General features: G+C 35.7%; 1 protein-coding gene across 5 annotated transcripts in view; it reads left to right on the top strand.

Annotated features, from left to right (window-relative positions):
- The window catches only part of TRIM37 (tripartite motif containing 37), a 148159-nt gene that overhangs the window by 39643 nt on the left and 96392 nt on the right, over positions 1–12124 (top strand). For all 5 annotated transcript variants that reach the window (XM_057714470.1, XM_057714464.1, XM_057714465.1 and 2 more), the window contains exon 12: positions 815–891. In XM_057714470.1, coding sequence (XP_057570453.1) covers positions 815–891 — 77 coding nt within the window. The remainder of the gene's footprint in view (positions 1–814; positions 892–12124) is intronic.

Genomic DNA, 12124 nt, shown 5'->3' on the forward strand with positions numbered 1-12124 from the left:
ACATATAATCTTTTGTGTCCAGCTTTTTTCACTTAAGTGATTCATTTACTTGTAGTATTTATTTAGTTATTACCATGTCAAACCCTGAAAGCTGCATCAGGACCTTTCAGAGCAAAGTAACCTAGAGATGAAGGGGTACATGTATTCCTCTATAGGCGTATCCCTGCCCTCAGCCATCACAGTCTGGTTGGGGAAACAGATGTTTAAACGTATAGTTATAACAGATGTTATCTTCTTACACAGTACTGGAAAAATACAGAGGGGAATAATTGTATTCATAAAAATCTCTGTAGGAGAAATTTAAACAGCTTTTCAATCTCCAGACAGAATCTTATATGGAATCCTAACATATAGGATATAGAAATTAAATTACTTTCAACATCGTGTTACCTTTTTCTATTTTACTCTTTTTTGGTCTCAAATATTATCTTTTTGGGGTGGGAGGGTCTCATTCCTAGTGAAATTGAGGCTTTTCTTTTTTTGGCTTTTTTCTTTGGAGTTTTCATTTTTCTTGGAGGCTCATTTTTAAGAATTCCGTATGTGTTAAAACTCTTAACTCTTTTCATAGTACTTGATATTTTCCTTAGTTTGTATGCTTTAATATTTTCTTTTTTTTAATGTACAAAAGTTTTAAACTGTTACAGATTCAAATCTCTTGGTCTTTTTATTATCTCTTATTGCTTTTAAGCTTAAAACTACTTTGCCATCCAAATATCAGGTACTAATCTGTCTTGTGTTTGTTTCATTGTGCCTTAAATTTTTACATTTAAATTGATATAGAGTTTGTATAACATCTTTTTCTTTTTTTTTTAAGGATGGAAATGGAGTTGTTCGTGGTTACTACTTATCTGTGTTTCTGGAACTCTCAGCTGGCTTGCCAGAAACTTCCAAGTAAGACATGCAATTAAGTAACAAACTTTAGTGTGTGTTTCAATACCTTTTTAGCATTTTTTGTTACCTACTTTTGTTAATTACTATGTTATGTCTGTTAGGATGTACACTAGTATGGAATTCCTGGCATAGTATGTTGGCATAGACTGCCAGTTCTCAAATGATATGGCCTCAGGACTCTTTATACTCTTAAATTTTATTGGGAATCCCAAAGAGCGTTTCTTTATATGGATTTTACCTATTGATATTTTCTGAATTAGAAATTAAAATCGAGAAAATTTTTTAAATTTTTATTAATTCACTTTAATAATAAACATTACATATTAACATAACATTTAAGAATAAGTTTTTCTAAAGCAAAATAATATTTGATGAGAAAACTTATTTACTGTTTTGTGTTTTTAAAAAATCTCTTAGTGTATGGCTTTTCAACTTACTGTAATAAGTTGTTTTGGTTGAAGTATATAGGTATAAAATCTGGCCTCAGGGATTTTGAATTTCATATGTAATTGGGAAAGTTTTTATTTTATTTATTTTTTAAATTTATTTTTTTTAATAAATTTTTTTATTCATTTATTTATTTATTGGCTGTGTTGGGCCTTCATTGCTGCATGCAGGCTTTCTTTAGTTGCGGTGAGCGGGGGCTGCTCTTCGTTGTGGTGCTTGGGCTTCTCATGTTGTGGAGCACCGGCTCTAGGCGCGTGGACTTCAGTTGTGGCACGTAGTTTTGGCACACGGGCTTAATTGCTCTGCGGCATGTGGGATCTTCCCAGCCCAGGGCTCAAACCCATGTCCCCTGCATTGGGAGGTGGATTCTTAATCATTGCACCACCAGGGAAGCCCCGGGAAAGGTTTCTTTTTCAAATGAGATACAATTCACATACCATTAATTCAGCTTATAAATAAGTGTACAATTCAGTAGATTTTTGTATATTCACTGAGTTCTACAGCTATCACCGGTATCTAATTTCAGAACATTTTCGTCACTCCACAAAGCAACCCTATACTCATTAACAGTCACTTCCGCTTCCCCTTCCCACCCACTAGTCCCTGGCAACCACTAATCTTTTTGTTAGGGAGGAACACTTTTTTTTTTTTTTTGGTTGCTTTGGGTCTTTGTTGGTCTACTCTTTGCTGCGGTGCACAGGCTTCTCACTGCAGTGGCTTCTCTTGTTGTGGAGCACTAGTTTTAGGCACGAGGGCTTCAGTAGTTGCAATGCAAGGGCTTAGTTGCTCGGCAGCATGTGGGATCTTCTCAGACTAGGGATTGAACCCGTGTCCCCTGCATTGGCAGGTGGATTCTTAACCACTGCACTGCCAGGGAAATCTGGGAGGAACACTTTAAAAAGCAGTTTTAGATAATTGCAAATCATCTTTGATTTTACCTCAAAATTGAACAAGTGGTTGTTTCTTAAATGTAATTTGCAATGTGAAATCTAGAACCTTATCACTGAATTTTATTTCACTCTGTTACACTAAAATCTGTTGGTTTAGTATGAGATGTCTGCTTCCAGTTATGATGGAGTAATGGGGGTAACCCTTTCTTCTACAACAACCAAAAAGAAAAACAACATTTCCTAGACACTGGACATGAGACAACAAATGAAAGCAATCCCTAGAGACAAGAAATAAACAAGTCAGATCTATGATTGCCTCGCTTAACTTTGAGAAAGTTTTCAGGCTGTAACACATGGAGGCAGAACTGCAAGAGTCTAGCTGATTCCTTGAGCAGAAAGGGCTGAGTGTCCAGGAAGACCAGCATACCTTATAGTGCAGTGGACAGAACACCAGAGGAGAGAGCTGCACAAAGAACTCCAGGTATTTATAAAGAGTTCTCTTCATATATATATCAGCAGAGTACTGAGCAGGGCGTGCATGTGAAGAAACCTACCAAGGTTGGGGGAAGAACCATCTAAAAGGATTAGAGGGAGTGGTGCCTTGTGCTCATACTCCGCCCAGTAACTGTGTCTGTTCCTTGGGGCACTGGGTGAAGTACTCAGGAAACTTTTGCCTCACTAGTGGGGAACAGTTAGTCCTAGACTGGACACTACTCCAGACCCATCTAACAAATAAAAACAAGACCTGAAAGGATCAAATTGTTTCCAAGGAACCTAACTGCATCCCAGAGCAGAGCTTAACAAAATTTATAAGATTACAAAAATATCCAGCCCCCAACAAAGTCAAGTTACAATATCTGTTGTTCAGTCAAAGATTAATTGGCATGCAAAGAGGCAGGAAGACCACCAATACTGAGGAGAGTAATCAGTTTAAATTGAGCAAGAACTGTTTTTTTGTTTGTTTTATTAATGTGGGTTGTATCTACTGACATGTTCTGAATGAGAAATTAAAACAAATTTAAAAAATTAATTCACTTATAACAATAAACATATTACATATTAACATAAAATTTCAATGAATAACAGCTTTCTCTAAAGCAAAATAATATTTGATGAGTAAAGCTGTATTGTTTTGCCTTTTTGGAAATGTTTGTGTGGCTTAAAAAAAGACAACTGGATTCTCATATGAGAATTAGGAGAGAATAGCTAAGACAATTTTTATAACCACTCCATTTGTTCAAAAGTTAGAGATATGGAAGATGTAAAAGACCCAAATTGAAATTCTTTAGAATGAACTATATTTCAAATGAAAAATACACTGGATGGCATGAATGACAGATTAGATGTTGCAGAAGAAAAGATTAATGAACTTGAAGGCTTTAGCAGTAGAAACTATTCAAACTGTGAACATAGAAAAACTGAAGAACAACTTGAAGTAGCTTAATGTGCAGATGTCTGGAGTCCTCAGAGAAGGTTATGGGAAGAAAAAAAGTAAAGAAATACTTTCCAAACTTGATGAAAGCTTTAAACTGACGGATCCAGGAAGTTCAGTGAACTATATATAAGCACATGAAACATGGAGAAAACACCAAAGTATATAATAATCAAATTGCTTAAAGCCAATGATAAATGAAAAATCTTAAACTGGCAGTGAAAAGAAAGACATTATATTTAGAGGCACAAAGATAAGGGTGAAATCAGGTTACTCGCTGGAAATAGCACAAGTGAAATGATAATATAGCAACATTTTAAAAGAATTGAAAGAAAATAATATTAACCTAGAATTCTGTAATCAGCAAAGATATATTTTAAAAAATATAGTGAAACTAAGACATTTTTAGACCTGGAGTATAAGAAATGTTAAAGCGCATGCTTCAGATAGAAGGAAAGTAATACCAGTTGGACCTCTGAATCTAAATAAAGAAGTGAAGAGCACCAGAAATGGAAATTGCATGGGTAAATAAAAGGTTTTTTTCTGTTACCAAAGTAATTTTAAATGAGAATTGACTGTTTAATACTATGTGAAGTGGTATAATAACAGTTAAATCTAGATTGTGATATGTTAAAGATATATACTATCCTATTACTTTCTGTTGCCTGCTATAATAAATTACCACAAATTTGGCAGTTTAAAACAATAGAAAAAAATTCCCTCACAGTTCTGGAAGCCAGAAATCCAAAAACTATTTCTAGGCCAAAATCAAGGTTTTAGCAGGGTTGTACAAGCTCCAGAGACACTAAGGGAGAGCCATTTCTTGCCTCCTTCATCTTCTCCTTGCTGCTAGCATTCCTGGGCTCTTGACCATGGCACTCCTATCTCTGCCTTTGGTCACGTTGCCGTATCTTTTTTTTGTCTCTGTCAAATCTTCCTCTGCTTTTCTCTCACAGTGACACTCATGATTACATTTAGGGTCCACGCGGATTTTCCATGGTAGTCCCCTCATGTCAGGATCCTTGGCTTAATCACAGCTGTATACTCCCATTCACAGGTTCCAGTGATTAGGATTTTGATATCTAGGGAACACTTCAGCCTCCCACAACTATAAAGCCACTGCTAAAATGACAAAGACATTTAGCTTATAAAGCAACAAAGGGGAAAAAATTGTAACAAATCATAATCTTAAGGCAGGAAAAGATAACAGGTAACAAAAAACAGATGGGACAAATACCAAGATGTGGTACTATATATAAATGGTCTAAACACTCCAATTAAAAGGCGGAGATTGTCAGATTGGCCAGAAAAGCAAAGCTCAGGTGTATGCTAACCCCCAAAAATGTACTTTAAAATGTGAAGATATACCATGCTAATCAAAACCAAGTTGAAGCTGTTGTTTTAATATCAAAGCAGATTTCAAAGGGAAGCATATTACCAGAGATAAAGAAGTTTATTTCATAGTGATAAAAGAATCAGTTAATGAAGAGGACATATAATGATTATAAACATTTTTGTTTATACCCCGATAACAGATCTTCAAAATACATGAAGCAAAAACTGATAGAAGTATAAGGAGAAATAGACAAAAACTCTTCTCTCAATTGATACAACAGGTAGGCAGAACATGATCAAGGATAATAGCACATTTGAACAGCACTGTCAACCAGCCTGACCTGACTGACATTTATAGACCATTTGATCCAACAGTAGCAAAACACAAATTGTTCTCTTAAGTGTGCACAGAATATTTACCAAGAAAGACCGTATTCTGAACATAGAACATGTCTCAGTAAATTCAAAAGTACTCAAATCATTCAGATTGTTTTTTTCCCATGATGGAATTAATTTAGATGTTAGTAACATATTTGGAGAATCTGACGTATTTGAAACTTAAACAACACACTTCTAAATAACCCTTGGATCAAAGAAGAAATTGTAAGAGATTTTTTATAAGTGTTTTGAACTGAATTAAAATGAAAACACAACATGCCAGAATTTGTAGAATGCTACTAAAGCAGTAGGTAGGGGGAAATTTATAGCACTAAATGCCTATATACGTGAAAAGCAGAAAGGCCTTAAATCAGTGATATCAGCGTCTACTTTAATAAACTAGAAAAAAGAACAAGTTAAATGGAAAGTAAACAAAGATCAAAGAACGCAATGAAATAAATGTGGTAGAGAAAATCATTGAAACCAAAAGGACAACAAAATTTGAGGGCTAACACTATATGACTGTAAGATTTATAATAAAGCCACTCTATCAGCATATGTTGTAACATAGTATTAGCGTAAGAATAGGCAGATGATCAATAGAATAGACAGATTTTCTCCACTATGCAAAAGTAGAGCAGTCCTGTGAAACCTTTTGTAAGCTGAAATGCTGTAAAGTGAAGAAACAGTTACCTTAGGACACATCTTGGTAATGGATGCACAGAACATATCAGGACAAAGCGTAGATGCCCATAAACACAGTTCAAAGCTATGGCGGCTTGATACTGAAATGCTGGGTATGGTTTCTGGGGAAGGAGCTTGGCGGCACCACTCTTGCTGCTTGGGGCATGCCTCTATAATGGCTTTCTACAAAACAAGCACTGAATGCTGTTTTCACTTTCCAGCTTTTTTTGTAAAAGCAGATTTTCTCTTCAGATTTCTTTTGGTGAGCAAAAACAGATACTAGTGTAGGTCCTTTTGTAAAAGTTAGGTGGCATAAAGAGGATGTTCGAAAACGGGATACCATACTACAATTCAAGAAATAAACACACATTTATTAGGAAACTAGTTTTTGACAAAGATGCAAAGACAATGCTGTGGAGAAAGTGTAGTCTTGATTGTTTGTTTGTTTGTTTGTTTGTTTAGGCGGCATTGGGGCTTCATTGCTGCACACGGGCTTTCTTTAGTTGCTGTGGGCGGGGTCTACTCTTTGTTGCGGTGCATGGGCTTCTCATTGCGATGGCCTCTCGTTGCAGAGCATGGGCTCTAGGCGCCCCGGCTTCAGTAGTTGTGGTTTGTGGGCTCTAGAGAGCAAGATCAGTAGTTGTGGTGCATGGGCCTGGTTGCCCCGCGGCATGTGGGATCTTCCTGGACCAGGGATCAAACCTGTGTCCCCTGCATTGGTAGGCAGATTGTTAACCACTGTGCCACCATGGAAATCCAAAATGTGATCTTTTCAACAAGTTATGCTTGAACATTTGGATATTCATATGCAAAAAAATTGAACTTGGATCCATACCTCACACTATATACTTAAACTAACTGAAAATTGATCATAGACCTATATTTAAATCCTAAAACAATAAAACTTACTAGAGACAACATAGGAGAAAATCAGCCTTTGGGTTGGGCAATGATATTTTAGTTACAATGCAAAAGCACAATCCATAAAAGAAACACATTTGTAAATTAGACTTCATGAGAATTAGAAAGTTCTCTTCAAATTATGTGGATTTGTATCGAGAATACATAAGGAACTTGAAACTCAACAATAAAAAGGTAAACAGGGTCTCTTCTCTGTAAGGGGAGAAAGTTTGTCAGACACCCCCCTAAAGAAGATTTATGGGTGGCAAAATAATCCTGTGAGATGTTTAATAGCATTAGTCATTTGGGAAACAGATTTATCTACAATACAATACCACTGTGTTCTATTAGAGTGGCTGTAATTACCAATATTTTACCATGTGTTGGCAAGAATATAGAGAAAATTGAAGTCTTATATGTTTCTGGCGGGAATGTAGAATGATACAACCGCTTTTGTAAACCATTTGGTGATTTGTTAAAAAGTTAAACATACGTTTACTGTGTGACTCAGCTGAACCACTCCGAGATATTCACCCCAGAGAAAAGGAACTAGATATCCATACAAAGACTTACAGAAATGTTCATAGTAACTTTATTTGGCTATTCCAAATAAAGTCAATGCTAATTGCCATCAACAGATGACTGGATAAGCAAATTTTGGTATGTTTATACAGTGGAATAACACACAGCAATAAAAAGTTATGAACTATTGATACATGCAACAATAGGAATGACTTTTAAATTATTTATTCTTAGTGAAAGCAGGAGATAAAAAAGAGCACATATATGTGATTCCACTTATATAAATCTGTAGAAAATGCAAATTAACCTATAGTGACAGAATGAAGGTGTGTGCTTGCTTAGAGATGGGACAGGCTGGGCTAAGGTTGGGTGGAGGGAGAAGGTAAGAGGGAAGAATTACAAAAGGCAGAGGAAACTTTGGGGATGGTGGATATGTTTATTATTTTGATTGTCGTAATGGTGATGGTTTTTATGGGTATATATAAATACGTGTCAAACTTACCAAATTATACACTTCAGTTTCAGTTACACTTCATTAAAGCTGTTTTACTCAAAAAACAACAATTAAACGTTCATTGGTCTTATACTTTGCATTGGATCTTTTAGTCATGTGATTTCGTAACAACATGGATTAATCATTTGGAAAATAACGATTTACTAAATAGTGTTGACACATTTCATTATGTGATATCAGTCACTTTCATTGATATCACTGTTTTCATAATGAAAGTCTTGAAGCATTGAAAAGCCTTTAAGTTCATGTGGTGCATACAAATTTTCCAGGATTATGTTTTTTTACTTGAAAGTGTGTTTTATCATTGGCAGCAAATCCTGACAGTTCTTTTCCTTAGTTGTTTTGGTCCAGAAAATGTCTGCTGGGTATCCACAACCAAATACCCATTGTTTGTCAGTTCTATCAAGTTGATGTTTCACAAAAAAGTGACTGATGATCTTGGAACTCAGTTGAACAAAGTGATTTCTTCCAAGGCAACCATTGCACATCACTATGCAGCACCAGTACTTTTTGCATATTTCCCATTTGTGACACCAAGCATTGAGGTTTAATAACATTTATCATTTTTACTACTTCTTCAAAGACATTGTTGAGAGACATTGAAATTTTTTTTTCACATCTGTAAGTGTGTAGCAGTGAATAATATAATGATTACTGGCACATTTTAACTGTCGTTGCTTTTGCACCATTAGTGCAAATGTCAAACACAGTGGAAACAGGCAAGTAACATCTTAGCATCATTATCATGAAGATGGTTTTAACTTTTTAGATCACTGAAAGGATCATAGGAATTGACCCTGAGTGGCACAGCCTCTGACATAGACTAACCTTAATGCAGAATATTCTTGCCACAACTGGTGAGTCAAACTGTGAATAATGCTAGTAGTAAGGAAAGGATTCTGAGTTGTACGTATGTTTTAGTCATAGCTCTGTTCCAAATCTCCTGTGTGATCTGAAACAGTGGACTTCTCACAGCTAACATCTGCTGGAATATACTTTGTGCTGTGCACTGTGCCTTATATAACTCATTTTGCTTTACTACCGCCTTGTGAGCTGTGCTATTATCACTCCAGTTTCGCAGATGGAAATACCATAGCTAAGTTGTTCACTCAAGTGCAGCATTGTTAAAGTACAATCTGTTTAACATAGGTCTTTCTTTCTCTGTATTCTTTGTTCTCAACCACCAAGCCCTGTTTTATTCCCTGAAATCAGCCCTTGTAGTTGGAAGGTGGTTGATCTTGGGCAGAATTGTAAGAAGTTTAATGATTGTATGGTTTTGTTTATAACCCTGTTGCTACCATTAATTTTGGTTCTTGTCTCTTGATTAATTTATTTCCTAATGTGGTTATAGGCATACCTCAGAGATATTAAAGATTTGATTCCAGACCACTGCAGTAAAGCAAGTCACATGAATTTTTTGCTTTTTCAGTGCATATAAAAGTTATGTTTAAAGTATATTATAGTCTACTAAGTGCACTAGCAGTATGTCTAAAAAAACAATGTACATACCTTAATTTAAGAATACTTTACTGCTATAAAATGCTAACCATCACTGAGCCATCAGTGAGTCATAATCTTTTTGCTCATGGAGGGTCTTGTCTCTGTGTTTGATGGCTGCTGAATGATCGGGGTAGTGGTTGCTGAAGGCTGGGATCAGTGTAGCAATTTCTTTAAAGAAGACAACAGTAAAGTTTGCTGCGTTGATTGACTTGTCCTTTCATGAATGATTTCTCTGTAGCATGTAATGCTGTTTGATAGCATTTTACCCACAGTAGAACTTCTTTCAGATTTGGATTCAGTCCTCTCAAACCCTGACTCTGCTTTATCAACTAAGTTTATGTCATATTCTAAATCCTGGAGTAGATTCCATCTCAAAAAAACTATTTTTTTTCTCATTCATAAAAAGCAACTCTTTATCCGTTAAAGTCTTCTCATGAGATTGTAGCAATTCAGTCACATCTTGGGGCTCTACTTCTGATTCTAATTCTCTTGCTATTTCTACCATATCTGCAGTTGCTTCTTCCACTCAGGTCTTGAACCCCTCAAAGTCATCTATAAGGTTTGGATCAAGTTCTTCCAAAGTCCTCTTAATGTTGATATTTTGACCTCTTCCCCACAAATCATGAATGGTCTTAATGGCATCTAGAATGATGAATCCTTTCCAGAGGTTTTCAACTTAGTTTGCCCAGATCCATCAGAGCAGTCAAAATCTACAGCAGCTGTTGCCTTACAAAATGTATTTCTTAAATACTAAGACTTGAAAATCAAAATTACTCCTTGATCTGTGGGCTGCAGAATAGATGTGTATTAGCAGGCATGAAAACAACATTATACTTGTACATTTCCATCAGAGCTCTTGGGTGACCAGGTGACTTGTCAGTGAACAGTAATATTTTACAAAAAATCTTTTTTTTCCAAAGCAATAAATCTCAACAGTGGTTTTAAAATATTCAGTTAACCATTTGTAAAGAGATGAGTTGTCATCATGCTTTGTTGTTCTCTTTATAGAGCACAGGCAGAGTAAATTTAACATAATTCTTAAGAGCTCTAGGATTTTCAGAATGGTAAATGAGCATTAGCTTCAACTTAAAGTTACCAGATACATTAGCTCCTGACAAGACAGTCAGCCTGTCCTTGGACGCTTTGAAGCCAGGCGTTTACTTCTCTTGAATAATATGCTGCAGCTTCTATATCAGCTTGCACTTTTATGTTATGGAGACAGCTTCTTTCCTTCAACCTCATGAACCAACCTCTGCTAGCTTCAGACTTTTCTTCTACTGCTTCCTTACCTTTCTCAGCCTTCGTAGAATTGAGAGGGCCTTACTGTGGATTAATAAGCTTTGGCTTAAGGGAATGTTGTAGCTGGTTTGGTCTTCTGTCTAGGCCACTAAAACTTTCTTCATGTCAGCAATAACACTTTAACTTTCTTAATTGTGTGTTTACTGGAGTAGCACTTTTTTTTTTTTTATAGCATTTGTATTTTAAGGATTTAGGGCAAATACATTTTTTTTTTGATAAAAGGAAAATTAGTACTTAAAAAGTTCAAAAATATATCAATTGAGTGCTTTTTTTTTACATAAATTATATTAATTTTTAGGATTTAATAACTGAAAAAACCCTTTCTGCTTCCACTGGAAGCAAAAGTGGACAAAATGTTAAATAGAGCAGCATTTCTAAGAAGTCTGTTGTCAGCATTAGAGACCACCTATGCTACAAAGATGTCATTAAATAGAATTTGTTCAATGACTGGATTCTTTCTTATATGATCAGTTTATAGAATTTCTGAGTTGTAACTCTGATTCATAAAACCGAGACTCCGCTTTTTCAAAATACAGCTGATTTATTTTTTTTTCCAGCCACGATTTAGCAAACTTCTTTGAGATGCTCATTTTAGCATATACATAATGTATAATCCCAAATGTATAAAAGACAATGACAAAAGCTTCATAAATAAATAATGCAAACTGAAATAGTTATGTCAAACTTTTGGACCTTCTGATAAATTATAGCAAAACTGTAACAGAAAAAGTAAAAAATACAGTAAATTGTGACAACAAAATGTGAAACTGGTACTAGTAACACTTCCAACATTGCCAACGGTCCTGCACAGCACTGTGTCCCCAGGGAATGAACCACAAGCTTCTTTCAAGTTGGAGTAGCATTTTTTAATTTCCTGTAAGAATTTTTCCTTTGCATTCACAACTTAGCTAACTGTTTGGCACAAGAGGCCTAGCTTTCGGCCTATCTTGGCTTTCAATATGCCTTCCTCACTAACCTTAATCATTTCTAGATTTTAATTTAAAGTAACATATGTGTGACTTTTCACTTGAACACTTAGAGGCCATTGTAGGGTTGTTAATTGGCCAAATTTCAATATTGTTGTGTCTCAGGGAAAATAGGGAGGCCTAAGAAGAGGGAAAGAGATGGGGGTGGGGGGAGACAGATGGCTGATAGGTGAAGCAGTCAGAACACACGTAACATTCATCGATTGTTTGTCATCTTATATGGATGTGGTTTGTGGCGCCCCAAAACAATTCCATCAAAGGTCGTTGGTCACAGATCATGATAACAAATATTACAGTAATAATGTAAAAGTTTGAAATATTGTGAGAATTACCAAAATGACACACA

Source organism: Hippopotamus amphibius, chromosome 17 (genome assembly GCF_030028045.1).
Source record: "Hippopotamus amphibius kiboko isolate mHipAmp2 chromosome 17, mHipAmp2.hap2, whole genome shotgun sequence".
NCBI classification, from domain to species: Eukaryota; Metazoa; Chordata; class Mammalia; order Artiodactyla; family Hippopotamidae; genus Hippopotamus; species Hippopotamus amphibius.